General features: G+C 45.6%; 1 protein-coding gene across 1 annotated transcript in view; it reads right to left on the reverse strand.

Annotated features, from left to right (window-relative positions):
• Positions 1-13,874, reverse strand: part of LOC126424533 (uncharacterized) — a 221,935-nt gene that overhangs the window by 97,756 nt on the left and 110,305 nt on the right. Inside the window, exon 3 of the mRNA XM_050087271.1 lies at positions 12,468-12,498. Coding sequence (XP_049943228.1) covers positions 12,468-12,498 — 31 coding nt within the window. The remainder of the gene's footprint in view (positions 1-12,467; positions 12,499-13,874) is intronic.

The following is a 13,874-nucleotide window of genomic DNA, read 5'->3' on the forward strand; positions in this document are numbered from 1 at the left end:
ATTATTCTAAAGGAAAACACATCTGGCCAACAGCAACCTGTGTTGCTAGAATAATTATTGATGACACAACAAAAACTTTTGAATTTCTCGTTTTACGCAAAAGTAGCTGTAATGTTTTCCTTGGTGTAATGTAATCGAGTCAATAACACAACAAGCAACATACGATGCCAGAGAGTATCGATCTCTCCATTTGGATATAAATAACTTCGGATAAACATGTACTGACAAAAATGGCTGTTTCATTTTTAAATATTCCTATTACACATATTTTACCAATGTTGAAGCAGTTTATTTAAATTTTTAAAAATTTATTTTTTTGTTTCCAAGATGTACCAGTGATTATTGATGACACAGTTTCAACTCTTTGATTTTGTACTATGTCTCTGCCCTTCCATGGTAACAGTCTTCGCAGGAATGTAATGTGAAAGGACTGCCTTGGCAGAAGAGCTATTGTAAACGCCGCTAATGGCTTTTGTAATACTCCTGAAGCCAGAAGTATCTTATAGTAATAGTTCAGTGTGCACAAATATTAGTTAAAGTAGTTGTGTACACAGTGGCAGCCACTCAAGGAATATATAAGGGAACTGATTTAAAAATATATTTCAAAGGCCCAGCCGAGTCTTTACAAGTTTTCCCTTTGAGCAACCTTGGCTGTGGCTACATGACACAAGTTCCTTCCCTTTCACAACCGAGGCAGTTCTGTCCAGTTAAAGCTACTGACGAGATATGCCCTTAGCCCTCTGCTCAAGTATGCTGGCCAGTTAAAGCCATCGGTTTAGCCAAGAGCCGGAACGGAGGGGCAAGTCACGTGTGTGGGCGCTGGAGAGTTCTGCAGGGCAGTGCACACAAGCTTCTTTCTCTTGCGATCCAGACCTCGTCTAGGGAGACAGATCCCCTGGCTCAGCACCGCCTGACTGGCTGCCAGCAGAACTTAACATGAACTGCCTCCCCTTCCATCGCCACCTCCTAGACTGGCTTACACCTGGTAATTTCCTATTCTAGCCGTGCACTGTGAATTTCACACACTGCAATATACAGGATCTATCAAAAATAATCATCCAATTCGGCACGTCTATATTTCTGAAACTAACAAACATATACAATGAATTTTGTTTTTTGATGAATGGGAAACTCAAATAGTTGTTTTTCATACCTTTTCAAGGGTGTTCAGTACGGCCCCCTTGAGATGCATAGGCTATGTCAATCCGGTATTCAAACTGCTCCCACACTGCAGCGAGCATGTCTTGCGTTAGAGCTCCCATAGATGCTGTTATCCGATATCTAAGTTCATTCATTGTTGTTGATAACGGCGGCACATAAACGGAGTCTTTTATAAGCCCACACAAGAAATAATCACATACAGTCAGGTCCGGCGACATTGGAGGCCAGTAATAAAAGAGCGAATCATTTGGTCCACTGCGACCGATCCATCGTTCAGTAACCCTTTACTTAAAAATTCCCACACTGCCAGATTCCACTGTGACGATGCCCATCTTGTTGGTAAATGAAGTCATTCGAATCAGCCTCCAACTGTGGAAAAAGAAATTTCTGACGCATATCGTGATATATGAAAGGACTGTATCAGTGTTATCAGCAAAGAAAAATGGACCATACATCTTTTCCCGTGAAACTGCACAAAACACATTAAATTCTGGAGAATCCCTCGTATGTTGTACAACTTCATGTGGTTCTCCCGTACCCCACACTCTCGCATTATGACGGTTCTCTTTTCCATTTAAATGGAATGTTGCCTCGACACCTAAAGACTAAGAGCCGAAGAAAACTGTCATGCTCCATCTTGCCATGAACGAAATTACAAAACTCTACACGTTGTTGTTTGTCACCTTCACGAAGAGCTTGCTGTAGCTAAATTTTGTACGGTTTCATGTGTATACGTCAACACAATAGACGTCAGACGGACATCAGGGGTATGTTGAGCTGTCGAGCTGCACGGTGAACGGATTTGTGCAGATGTGTTCGACGTCTGTGTCAGACACTCGGGGACGGCCCAGCGATTTGCCTTTGCACAAACGGCCTGTTTCTTGGAATTGTTCATGCCATCGTCTAATGCTCTGTGCTGTACGAGGATCCACACCATGCCTAGTACGAAAGCCACGATGATCAGTTATTACTGACCTGCACTGCGTAAATCGTAGAACACAAAACGCTTTCTGTTGTCCCGACACCATTTTTTGGTAGACGTGAAGTTGTCGTACACTGCTGCTACCTAGCGGGAACCATGTAAAACTCGAGTGTTTGCTCTTTCGAGCAGTATTTTGTTCACGCACGTATCTCAGATAAATTAATAGTTACGAGTTTTTTTAAATCGGTTGCTTCTTTTTGATACACCCCATATTTTCTTTGCTTGACCAAATTACCGGTTCTATCGCTTAAGGTCAGTCCTGGACACCCACCCGTCAAGCCCTGACTGCTTGACCTGGATACAATGCCGCCATAAGCGGGATGCAACAATGTCCCTCTCCCCACTCCTGTGCAGCCGATTAAAAGTTCAGAGACACTACTTCATTGAATAATCATTGCAAGCAGGCTGAATAATACAATCATTTCACCAGTTAATCTTTCTTCTTATCAGAAATAGCGTCCGAGACCAGCATGCTATCCCACAGAAGCCAACGCGACCACCAACAAAATGTCAGGATAAGTAATTATGTGGATGAGGGATTCGATGCAACTTATTTAAAACGAATGTTCAACTCCTTGTTAGAAGGAAGATCACTGAACATTAAGCACTTACTGTGGTGTCACCGCCAGACACCACACTTGCTAGGTGGTAGCTTAAATCGGCCGCGGTCCATTTAGTACATGTCGGACCCGCGTGTCGCCACTGTGTAATCGCAGACCTAGCGCCACCACCAAGGCAGGTCTCGTGATACGAGAGAGCACTCGCCCCAGTTGTACGAGAACCTAGCTACCGACCAGATGTACGAAGCCTTTCTCTCTCATTAGCCGAGAGACAGAATAGCCATCAGCTAAGTTAATGGCTACGAACTAGCAAGGCGCCATTTGTATCAGTGCCTATAGCTTACGAGTATTCAAGACAGATGTATTCCAAGGACTAATAAAAAGATAAGTAATAAGCATCTACATACTTTCTTCTTATTCATTTATAAGTTCTCATGTTCCAGACTTCACGCCCGTCTGCGTTAGCCTTGCGTGCCCTATCGGCTACAGCGTTAGTCTAGCTTGCCTTTTCAGCCATCTCAACTTCACGGTGTCGGCCCAGATACCGACACAACATTGGCGACGAGATAAAAGAGTTCTTTGCTTGCTTACATTTAATTGTGTCATGGCTTCGCCACATTCTCCAGATGTACTGTCCGAATTTTATCGCTTGCAGAATCAGCAGACGCAGGCGTTACTGGATGCCCTTGGACAGCTCGTCCAGGGTCAACGTACCATTCAAACCGATGCGGCCGACGCCGCTTCCTCGCTACCGCTGCCACTCAACGCTGTTGCACCTCCCTTTCGACCATACGTGGCAGCCGATGAGACCTGGCACGAGTGGTCTCGCCAGTTCAACTTTCATCTAGCTGCCTACAGAATTCAAGGTAATGAGCGGCAGCCGTTTTTGCTTTCTTGTGTCGTTGTGTCCACATACCGTGTGATAGTGAAATTGTTTCCCCGACGCGACGTAGCAACTCTGTCCTACGAGGAAATTTTGTCTGCATTAGATGCCTATTTCAAAGAAACAGTTAATGTGGTTGCAAAACGGTATACGTTCTTTCGTACAAAACGTACGGCCGGTCAAACTAATAGGGAGTGGGTAGCAACATTGCAAGGACTTACTAGGGACTGTGCCTTTGAATGTGACTGTGGTCTTTCTTATTCCGATACAATGGTGCGTGATGCAATTGCACAGAACGTTTCTGATGTTCGCATACGGGAGCAAATTTTGAAACTAGTTAATCCCTCCCTTCAACAAGTGATAGACATATTGGACAGACAGGACACACTTGACTGTGCTCAGGAATCTTTTGAAACTTCGCCAGCCGTGTGTAACATTAACCGGCCCGCTGGACGCGCTGCGCGGCCCGGTCACCGGGCCTCGCGCACGTCCGCACAACTGCCATCGCACAAACAAACGCAGCTGCCGCCGCGCGCTCAGCCACGTGTGCCGCGCCAGCCCACAAATGTAGTGAAATCATGCCCGCGGTGTGCTACTAGACATTCGCGTGAGCATTGCCCGTCACGCCAAGCTATTTGCTTTTTCTGCAATAAGAAAGGACATGTTCAAAGTGTTTGCCAGAAAAAGCTCAGATCAGACAATCACAATCATTCCAGGCCCTTTGCTTCGCGCCGGCATCGAACCAAGGACACTCAGGCTCGTGGACCTTCGCCTATGGACATTCATGTCGTTAATTCCACTTCGTCCAGTGACACTTTCTCTAACAGTAACTGTGTTCGTCCCACAAAAACTGTGCGTCGACGTCGCCGGAAATCACGTCAATTAGCAAGTGATTGTACCAGTGTCTGTTCCAATTGCACAAAACAGTCGCTCTTGTCGTCAGCAGAACAATAAACTTTTTGTGGACTTAGACTTTGAAGGCAAAGTGATACCATTCCAGCTCGATACCGGAGCTGCAGTTTCATTGCTCAATCATGACACGTACAAACAACTGGGCAAACCTCCGTTGCGTTCCGCAAATGTTACGCTAACTACCTATTCCGGACAGAAAATTCCTGTGTTAGGACAGTGCAGCCTTCTTACAACATACAAGGGACAAACAAAACTTGTGTCGTTTTACGTTCTTCGTTCTTCTTCTGCGGTGAACTTGTTTGGTCTCGATTTATTTCAGTTGTTTAACATGTCTATTGTAAATCAGGTCCTATCAGTGAATCAGACTGTGCCTACAGACAGTGTTTCTCGGCTGTGTGACGAATTTGCAGACATTTTTGCACCGGGCTTAGGTTGCGCTAAAAACTATGAAGCACATTTAGAACTGAAGGTACACGCGCAACTGAAATTTTTCAGAGCGCGCAATGTTCCCCACGCATTGCGTCAGGAGGTCGCAAGAACATTGAACAATGTAGAATCACAAGGTGTGAGTGAATGTGCGCAATGCCTCTTCTCTTTCAGCTCCGCTTCATCGCGTACGCCGTACAGGTGTTCCGTTCGTCTGGACGACGGAATGCGAACGCGCCTTTCGCCAGTTGAAATCGGCGTTGCTTTCTAATACTTGCCTCACGCCTTTCGATCCCCGGAAACCCCTTTTGTTGATGGTCGATGCATCGGATTTCGGGATCGGTGCTGTGCTTGCGCACAAAGTTGGCTCACATGATCGCCCTATTGCCTTTGCGTCCAAATTGCTCTCGTCTGCGCAAAGAAATTATTCACAGATAGAGAAAGAAGCTTTGGCTCTCGTGTTTGGTGTTACTAAGTTCCATGATTTCTTGTATGGTCGTCACTTTACCATCATCACAGACCACAAACCTTTGACATCGCTTTTTCATCCGACCAAGCCTGTACCTCCACGTACAGCGCAGAAATTCATTCGCTGGTCTATTTTCCTCTCGCAGTACCGCTACGATATCTTGTATCGGTCCACTGCTAAGCACGGAAACGCCGATGCGTTGTCCCGTTTGCCTGTTGCTGAGGATAAAGCATTCGATTCTTCCGAACTTGCTTGCATGTTCATTGATTCGGAAACCGATGAAGTGGTCGAATCGTTTCCGATTGATTTTCGTCGTGTCGCTACAGCCACAGCTGCTGACCCTGTCCTTGCTACTGTTTTACGTTTTGTTGCTACGCAATGGCCTTTGTCAAAGTCTCGGATCGAGGATCCGTTGGTTCGCCGATTTTTTGCTCACAAGGAGAGACTTTTTGTTCGACGTGGTGTTTTGTTGTTGCGTTCTGATAATGATCAGTCCAGAGTCGTGGTCCCACGTTCGTTACCGTCCTCTGTTTTACGGCTTCTTCACCAAGGACATTGGGGTATAGTGCGAACGAAACAACTTGCTCGTCAGCACTGTACTTGGTTCGGAATCGATGCTGCGATTACGAATGTGTGTTCTTCGTGCCCGGCGTGTGCCGAACAACAGTCCGCACCGCCGCGGAAAGTCTTTGCGTGGCCAAAAGCCACTTCCCCTTGGCAACGCTTGCACATTGATTTTGCTGGTCCATTCTGGAATGCTCGATGGTTGGTTCTGGTTGACGCCTTCAGTACTTTTCCTTTTGTTGTCCGGATGTCTTCCACGACGTCCTCCGCCACCATCCAAGCGTTGTCTGCTATCTTTTGCATTGAAGGTCTTCCGCAGACTATTGTTTCCGACAATGGCCCACAATTCATGTCCGCAGAATTTCAGTCATTCTGCCAGGCCAATGGTATTCAACATCTGACATCCGCGCCGTTTTCGCCTCAGTCCAACGGTGCCGCTGAACGAATGGTCCGGACTTTCAAGTCACAGATGTTGAAATTGAAAGAGTCGCATTCTCGGGAGGACGCATTGTTGCTCTTTTTGTCTTCGTATCGCTCTCAGCCCCGCGATGGTCGCTCGCCGGCTGAGTTGCTCCACGGTCGTCCTCATCGCACCTTGATGTCTTTGCTGCATCCGCCGCATCAGGTTCCTGTGCAGCGGCAGACTCCTGCTTTTGCTCCAGGCGACGTTGTATTTTATCGCAACTATCGCGGTTCACGGCGTTGGCTCGCAGGGCGCATTCTTCGCTGCCTCGGCCGCGCGATGTATTTGGTTTTGGGGGCCTCTGGTGAGGTGCGTCGGCATCTCAATCAGCTGCGCCTCTGTCGTCGCTCGGGTTCTGCCGCTCCCCGTCTGCTTTCAGCGACGGTGCCGTCCGGTCAGCGCCCTGGGGACCCATCTACTGGCTCGCCTCATCCCCAGGTGTTACCGACGATGCCTTCCATTTTGCCCGATGGCGACGCGCCGCCGCCGCCGCAGCAGCAGCAGCCGCCGCCGCCGCCGCTTGTTCTCCCGCCGGCGCCGCCCGCATTAGACGCTTCGCTGCAGCCGCCAAGCGCCTCCCAGGGTCACGCGCCGCCGATCGCTTCCCGTGACCAGCTGTCCTCCGCCATGGACCTCCCGCCCGCTCCGGACCACATGACGTCATCGCGCGTCGGCTACCCCGACGCTATGGAGGTTGACCCTTCGGTTCCTCCTGTCTCTTTACGGGCGCATACACCGCATGTTGACGTGCACCCTGGACTAGTTTTTCAGGCGTTTCCTAGCTCCCCTCGGACCGAATGGCCGGGTGCGGGTGGCACAGCCTCGCCTGTTGTTAGGCTCCCCACCTCATCGCATACGTCAACATGTGGTCCTCCCCACGGCGGGCGGAAGCCTTATCCCACGACCGTTCGCCGATTTGCGGGGGAGGAATGTGGTGTCACCGCCAGACACCACACTTGCTAGGTGGTAGCTTAAATCGGCCGCGGTCCATTTAGTACATGTCGGACCCGCGTGTCGCCACTGTGTAATCGCAGACCTAGCGCCACCACCAAGGCAGGTCTCGTGATACGAGAGAGCACTCGCCCCAGTTGTACGAGAACCTAGCTACCGACCAGATGTACGAAGCCTTTCTCTCTCATTAGCCGAGAGACAGAATAGCCATCAGCTAAGTTAATGGCTACGAACTAGCAAGGCGCCATTTGTATCAGTGCCTATAGCTTACGAGTATTCAAGAGAGATGTATTCCAAGGACTAATAAAAAGATAAGTAATAAGCATCTACATACTTTCTTCTTATTCATTTATAAGTTCTCATGTTCCAGACTTCACGCCCGTCTGCGTTAGCCTTGCGTGCCCTATCGGCTACAGCGTTAGTCTAGCTTGCCTTTTCAGCCATCTCAACTTCACGGTGTCGGCCCAGATACCGACACAACACTTACTACATTTCTTTCATGGCCATCTTCCACATTAGCTGCTGAAATCAGTTATTATTGGTTTTCTCTCTTGAGCTTATTGCAATTTAATTTAAAGAGAATTTTACACTGAATGTGGTTATAATTATTTGCAGAATAACCGTGGAAGATGCTACACAAATAAAAGCGGAATGCGTCTGCCGTGAAGTTCTCTTTACTTAAATTGCAGTGAGCTCAAGACAGAAAACCAATACTAACTAAGAAGGCACTTAAGATGCCATTACCTTCGACGGCTGTTCCATGACACGTCACAAGCATTCATAAACTGTGGTAGATTGGAGCTCCAGATTGTGAAGCTACTGAAAAAAGGACAGGTAACAACTACTGTTGTGTCTACTACAGCAGACACACCTATCCAGTCATCATGAACGAGAAGAGTTCTAGTCACACTCGCATTTTCGCCACAGCCTTGTTTATTTGTCCTCAGCAATAAATTCAAGCCTTGGGTGTTTCTTCCTAGCATTACTTATCCTTAGAGAAGAACGGAAACTGGAGATAAGAGTTGCACATAAAAACATATCAATTTTTGTACATTACAGAAAAATATTGGGCGGCTGATTGCTTTCAATTTTACCTGTTGCACATCACTGGTGACAAATACACCACATTCTTTGACTGAAACGCAAAAGAGTTTCGGTGCTCTGTCCCGTCATTTTTTGCAGGAATAGTATTTGTTAACAATAGTGCTAGTAACAGAACGTATGCTTTACCCTTGTATCAGGGGTCTAATGTCACAGTACTAGTACAGGCTGTACATGTGCCACTCTCAAATCACCTTCTGTAATGACATGAGAAATATACATCGGAAGCCACGCGAAGCGGCCGCGAGGTTTGAGACGCCACGGCATGTCACGGACTGCACAGCCCCTCAGGCCGGAGGTTCGAGTCCTCCTTCGGGCATGGGTGTGTGTGTTGTTCTTAACATAAGTTATTTAAGTAGTCTGTAAGTCTAGGAACCGATGACTTCGCCAGTTTGGTCCCTTAGGATTTCATACACATTTGAACATTTTTTGCACACTGGAAAATGAAATAATTTGTTTGTCACAAAGATCTACTCAGTTACATAAGGTTCACATAATTTTCTGGTAGAAAATAGTTCATTCTAATTGTTGTTGTTGTGGTCCTCAGTCCAGAGACTGGTTTGATGCAGCTCTCCATCCTACTCTATCCTGTGCAAGCTTCCTCATCTTCCAGTACCTACTGCAACCTACATCCTTATGAATCTGTTTAGTGTATTCATCTCTTGCTCTGTCTCTATAATTTTACCCTCCACGCTGCCCTACAATACTAAGTTGGTGATCCCTTGATGCCTCATAATACGTCCTACCAAGCGATCATTTCTTCTAGTCAAGTTGTGCCACAAATTTCTCTTCTCCCCAATCCTATTTAATACCTCCTCACTACTTATATGATCTACCCACCTAATCTTAAGCATCCTTCTGTAACACCACATTTTGAAAGCTTCTATTCTCTTCTTGTCTAAACTACTTATCGTCCACGTTTCACTTCCATACATGGCTACACTCCATACAAATACTTTCAGAAACGACTTCCTGACACTTAAATCTATACTCGATGTTAACAAATTTCTCTTCTTCAGAAACACTTTCCTTTCCATTGCCAGTCTACATTTTATATCCTCTCTACTTCGACCATCATCAGTTGTTTTGTTCCTCAAATAGCAAAACTCTTTTACTACTTTATGCGTCTCATTTCCTAATGTAATTCCCTCACCATCACCCGATTTCATTCGACTACATTCCATTATCCTCGTTTTGCTTTTGTTGATGTTCATCTTGTATCCTCCTTTCAACACACTATCCATTCCGTTCAGCTGCTCTTCCAGGTCGTTTCTGTCTCTGACAGAATTACAATGTCATCGGCGAACCTTAAAGTTTTTATATCTTCTTCATGGATTTTAATTGCTACTCCGAATTTTTCTTTTGTTTCCTTTACTGCTTGCTCAATATACAGATATAACAACATCTGGGATAGACTACAAACCTGTCTCACTCCCTTCCCAACCACTGCTTCCCTTTCATGCCCCTTGACTCTTATATCTGGCATCTGGTTTCTGTACAAATTGTAAATAGCCTTTCGCTCCCTGTATTTTATTCCTGCCACCTTCAGAATTTGAAAGATATTATTCCAGTCAACATTGTCAAAATCTTTCTCTAAGTCTACAAACGCTAGAAACGTAGGTTTGCCTTTCCTTAATCTAGCTTCTAAGATAAGTCGTAGGGTCAGTATTGCCTCAAGTGTTCCAACATTTCTACGGAATCGAAACTGATCTTCCCCGAGGTCGGCTTCTACCAGTTTTTCCATTCGTCTGTAAAGAAATCTTGTTTTTATTTTGCAGCCGTGGCTTATTAAACTGATAGTTCGGTAATTTTCACATCTGTCAACACCTGCTTTCTTTGGGATTGGAATTATTATATTCTTCTTAAAGTCTGAGGGTATTTCGCCTGTCTCGTCATCTTGCTCACCAGATGGTAGAATTTTGTCAGGGCTAGCTCTCCCAAGGCTATCAGTAGTTCTAATGGAATGTTGTCTACTCCCGGGGCCTTGTTTCGACAGGTCAAACTCTTCACGCAGTATCATAACTCCCATTTCATCTTCATCTACATCCTCCTCCATTTCCATAATATTGTCCTCAAGAACATCGCCCTTGTATAGACCCTATCTGTACTCCTTCCACCTTTCTGCTTTCCCTTCTTTGCTTAGAACTGGGTTTCCATCTGAGCCCTTGATATTCATACAAGTGGTTCTCTCTTCTCCGAAGGTCTCTTTAATTTGCCTGTAGGCAGTATCTATCTTACCCCTAGTGATATACGCCTCTACATCCTTACATTTGTCATTTGTCCTCTAACCATCCCTGCTTAGTCATTCTGCACTTCCTGTCCATCTCGTTTTTGAGACATTTGTACTCCTTTTTGCCTGCTTCATTTACTTAATTTTTGTATTTTCTCCTTTCATCAATTAAATTCAATATCTCTTCTGTTACCTAAGGATTTCTGTTAGCCCTCGTCCATTTACACTATTTCATCTCTCAAAGATACCCATTCTTCTACTGTATTTCTGTCCCCCATTCCTGTCAATCGTTCCCTGATGCTCTCCCTGAAACTCTCTACAACCTCTGGTTCTGTCAGTTTATCCAGGTCCCATGTCATAAGCTCCCACCTTTTTGTAGTTTCTTCACTTTTAATCTCAGTTCATAACCAATATATTGTGGTCAGAGTCCACATCTGCCCCTAGAAATTTCAATTTAAAACCTTGTTCCTAAATCTCTGTCTTACCATTATATAATCTGATACCGTCTAGTATCTCCAGGCTTCTCCCATGTATAGAAACCTCTTTCATGATTCTTGAACCAGGTGTCAGCTATGATTAAGTTATGCTCTGTGCAAAATTCTACCAAGCGGCTTCCTGTTTCATTCCTTATCTCTATTCCATATTCATCTACTGTGTTTCCTTCTCTTCCTTTTCCTACTATCGAATTCCAGCCACCCGTGACTATTAAATTTTCGTCGCCCTTCACTATCTGAATAATTTCTTTTATCTCTTTTATCTCATCATACATTTCATCAATTTTTTCGTCATCTGCGGAGCTAGTTGGCGTTTAAATTTTACTACTGTGGTACGCATGGGCTTCGTATCTATCTTGGCCACAATAATGCGTTCACTATGCTGTTTGTAGTAGCTTACCCGCATTCCTATTCATTGTTAAACCTACTCCTGCATTACCCCTATTTGATTTTGTATTTATAACCCTGTATTCACCTGACCAGAAGTCTTGTTCCTCCTGCCACCGAATTTCACTAATTCCGACTATATCTAACTGAAACCTGTCCATTCCCCTTTTTAAATTTTCTAACCTACCTGCCAGATTAGAGGATCTGACATTCCACGCTGCGATCCGTAGAACGCCAGTTTTCTTTCTCCTGATAACAACGTCCCCCTGAGTAGTCCCCGCTCGGAGATCTGAATGAGGGACTATTTTACCTCCGGAATATTTTACCCAAGAGGACGCCATCATCATTTAACCATGCGGTAAAGCTGCATGCCCTTGGGAAAAAACTACGGCTGTAGTTTCCCCTTGATTTCAGCCGTTCGCAGAACCAGCACAGCAAAGCCGTTTTGGTTAGTGTTAAAAGGTCAGATCAGTTAATATGCAGACTGTTGCCCCTGCAACTACTGAAAAGGCTGCTGCCCCTCTTGAAGAACCACACGTTTGTCTGGCCTCTCAACAGATACCCCTCGGTTGTGGTTGCACCTATGGTACGCCTTTCTGTATCGCTGAGGCGCGCAAGGCTCCCCACCTACGGCAAGTTCCATGGTTCATGCGGGCGGGGAATTCTAATTATCATATTATTCCTACCAGGAAAGTTTGTGACATGATATTTCATGATAAAATGTGTTTTTCTGAGACACTGTTGAGAAATGATTTGAGTAACGCTGAAAGTGGTTATTGACAAACATTGTAGGGCTCCGAAAATATTGACAACGCATCTCACTTATCACGCCCACAATCGTGAATTTCTCTTCAATATTCTTACTGGTCTCTAAGTGTACTCACCCTTTTGGCATGAAACCCCAGAGACTCCATCCTGAAAAATTACAAAAAGATCGTGGTATATTACATACTCCCTTCTACTGTAAATTTGTTTACATACGTAAACTAAGAAATAACAGGCTGTTTGTTACGTTGTGTCACATACTTAAAGCGAAAGCAGTTATAACTTTGTGTAGGTGACAGTGTCGGGATCCTTGCCGTTACTGTGCATCTGCAAAAAAGAGTGATAAAGAATTGCACTCTTCAATGTGCGCTATTTAACAGACGTGCGGTAGTTCACTGACTCCCGCAAACGCAGAGGCGCGATAACAACACCGCACGGTAACCGCTGTTGAACTAACGGTCAGTGCAGTAAGAGGCACCGTGTGTACTATGCGATATACGGTGCTGACCGTTGGAATTGTAGAACCGTGGATACGCCACGGAACAATCGTTAAATATGTGTGCTCGGATATGCAAATGGTTATTACATCACAGCTTAGGTAGGAGTAACAGTATTTTCAACATTTCACGGCCATGTCAGCAACTGTATGAATATTAATTTTGATTTTAAAAATCAACAGCCTCAGTTGCACAGGTCACCTAGATTTACCTAGGTTTCTGTCGGGATAACCCAACCTCGTTCAGAATAAAAGTAACTACCGTTTGTCGATAGTGGATATCATCTAGCTAAAACTAAAAATCCATAAATTATCGTCAGACTGTACAAACTTATCTGAAACTGCGTCGGCCCCTCTTCGCGAGTTCCAGTACAGCACTCGTGGCTGCCGCATCGCGGTCGCGAAGTGGGGCCGAGGCAGTTTCAGATACGTTTTTACAGTCTGACGATAATTTATGGATTTGCAGTTTTAGCTTGACGATATCCACTGTGGACAAACGGTAGTTACTTATATTCTGAAGAAGGCTGGGGAATCCCAACTGCAACCTAGGTAGATGCCCCGCGGCCCACCCACGCTGCGGCCCTCTGTCCTGTCCTGTCCTGTCCTGTCTTCCAGCACTGCCCGGGGCTCTCAGGGCCTCACCGCTGACGCGCACGTAGGGAACTGAGTGTAGAGGAGTGGCAGGCGGGCGGGAACCCAGCGGCCTGGGAGACTGACACACTCTTCGCACGGCCGTGGAAGATCGCACACTGTGTTGCGTACTGTCACGCTCAAAGACGTCCGAACGACCTTTGTTGCGTTTCCCCTCATAACGAAACTGTCCTGTGCCTCTTCTCGCCTCATTTCTAGATACAAATCTGACAACGACAAATGATTTCAAAGGAGCCCACTAGTGTTCAAAAAAATGGTCCAAATGGCTCTGAGCATTATGGGACTTAACATCTGAGGTCATCAGTCCCTTAGAACTTAGAACTACTTAAACCTAACTAACCTAAGGACATCACACACATCCATGCCCGAAGTAGGATTC

This window comes from Schistocerca serialis, chromosome 10, assembly GCF_023864345.2.
Source record: "Schistocerca serialis cubense isolate TAMUIC-IGC-003099 chromosome 10, iqSchSeri2.2, whole genome shotgun sequence".
Classification (NCBI taxonomy): Eukaryota; Metazoa; Arthropoda; class Insecta; order Orthoptera; family Acrididae; genus Schistocerca; species Schistocerca serialis.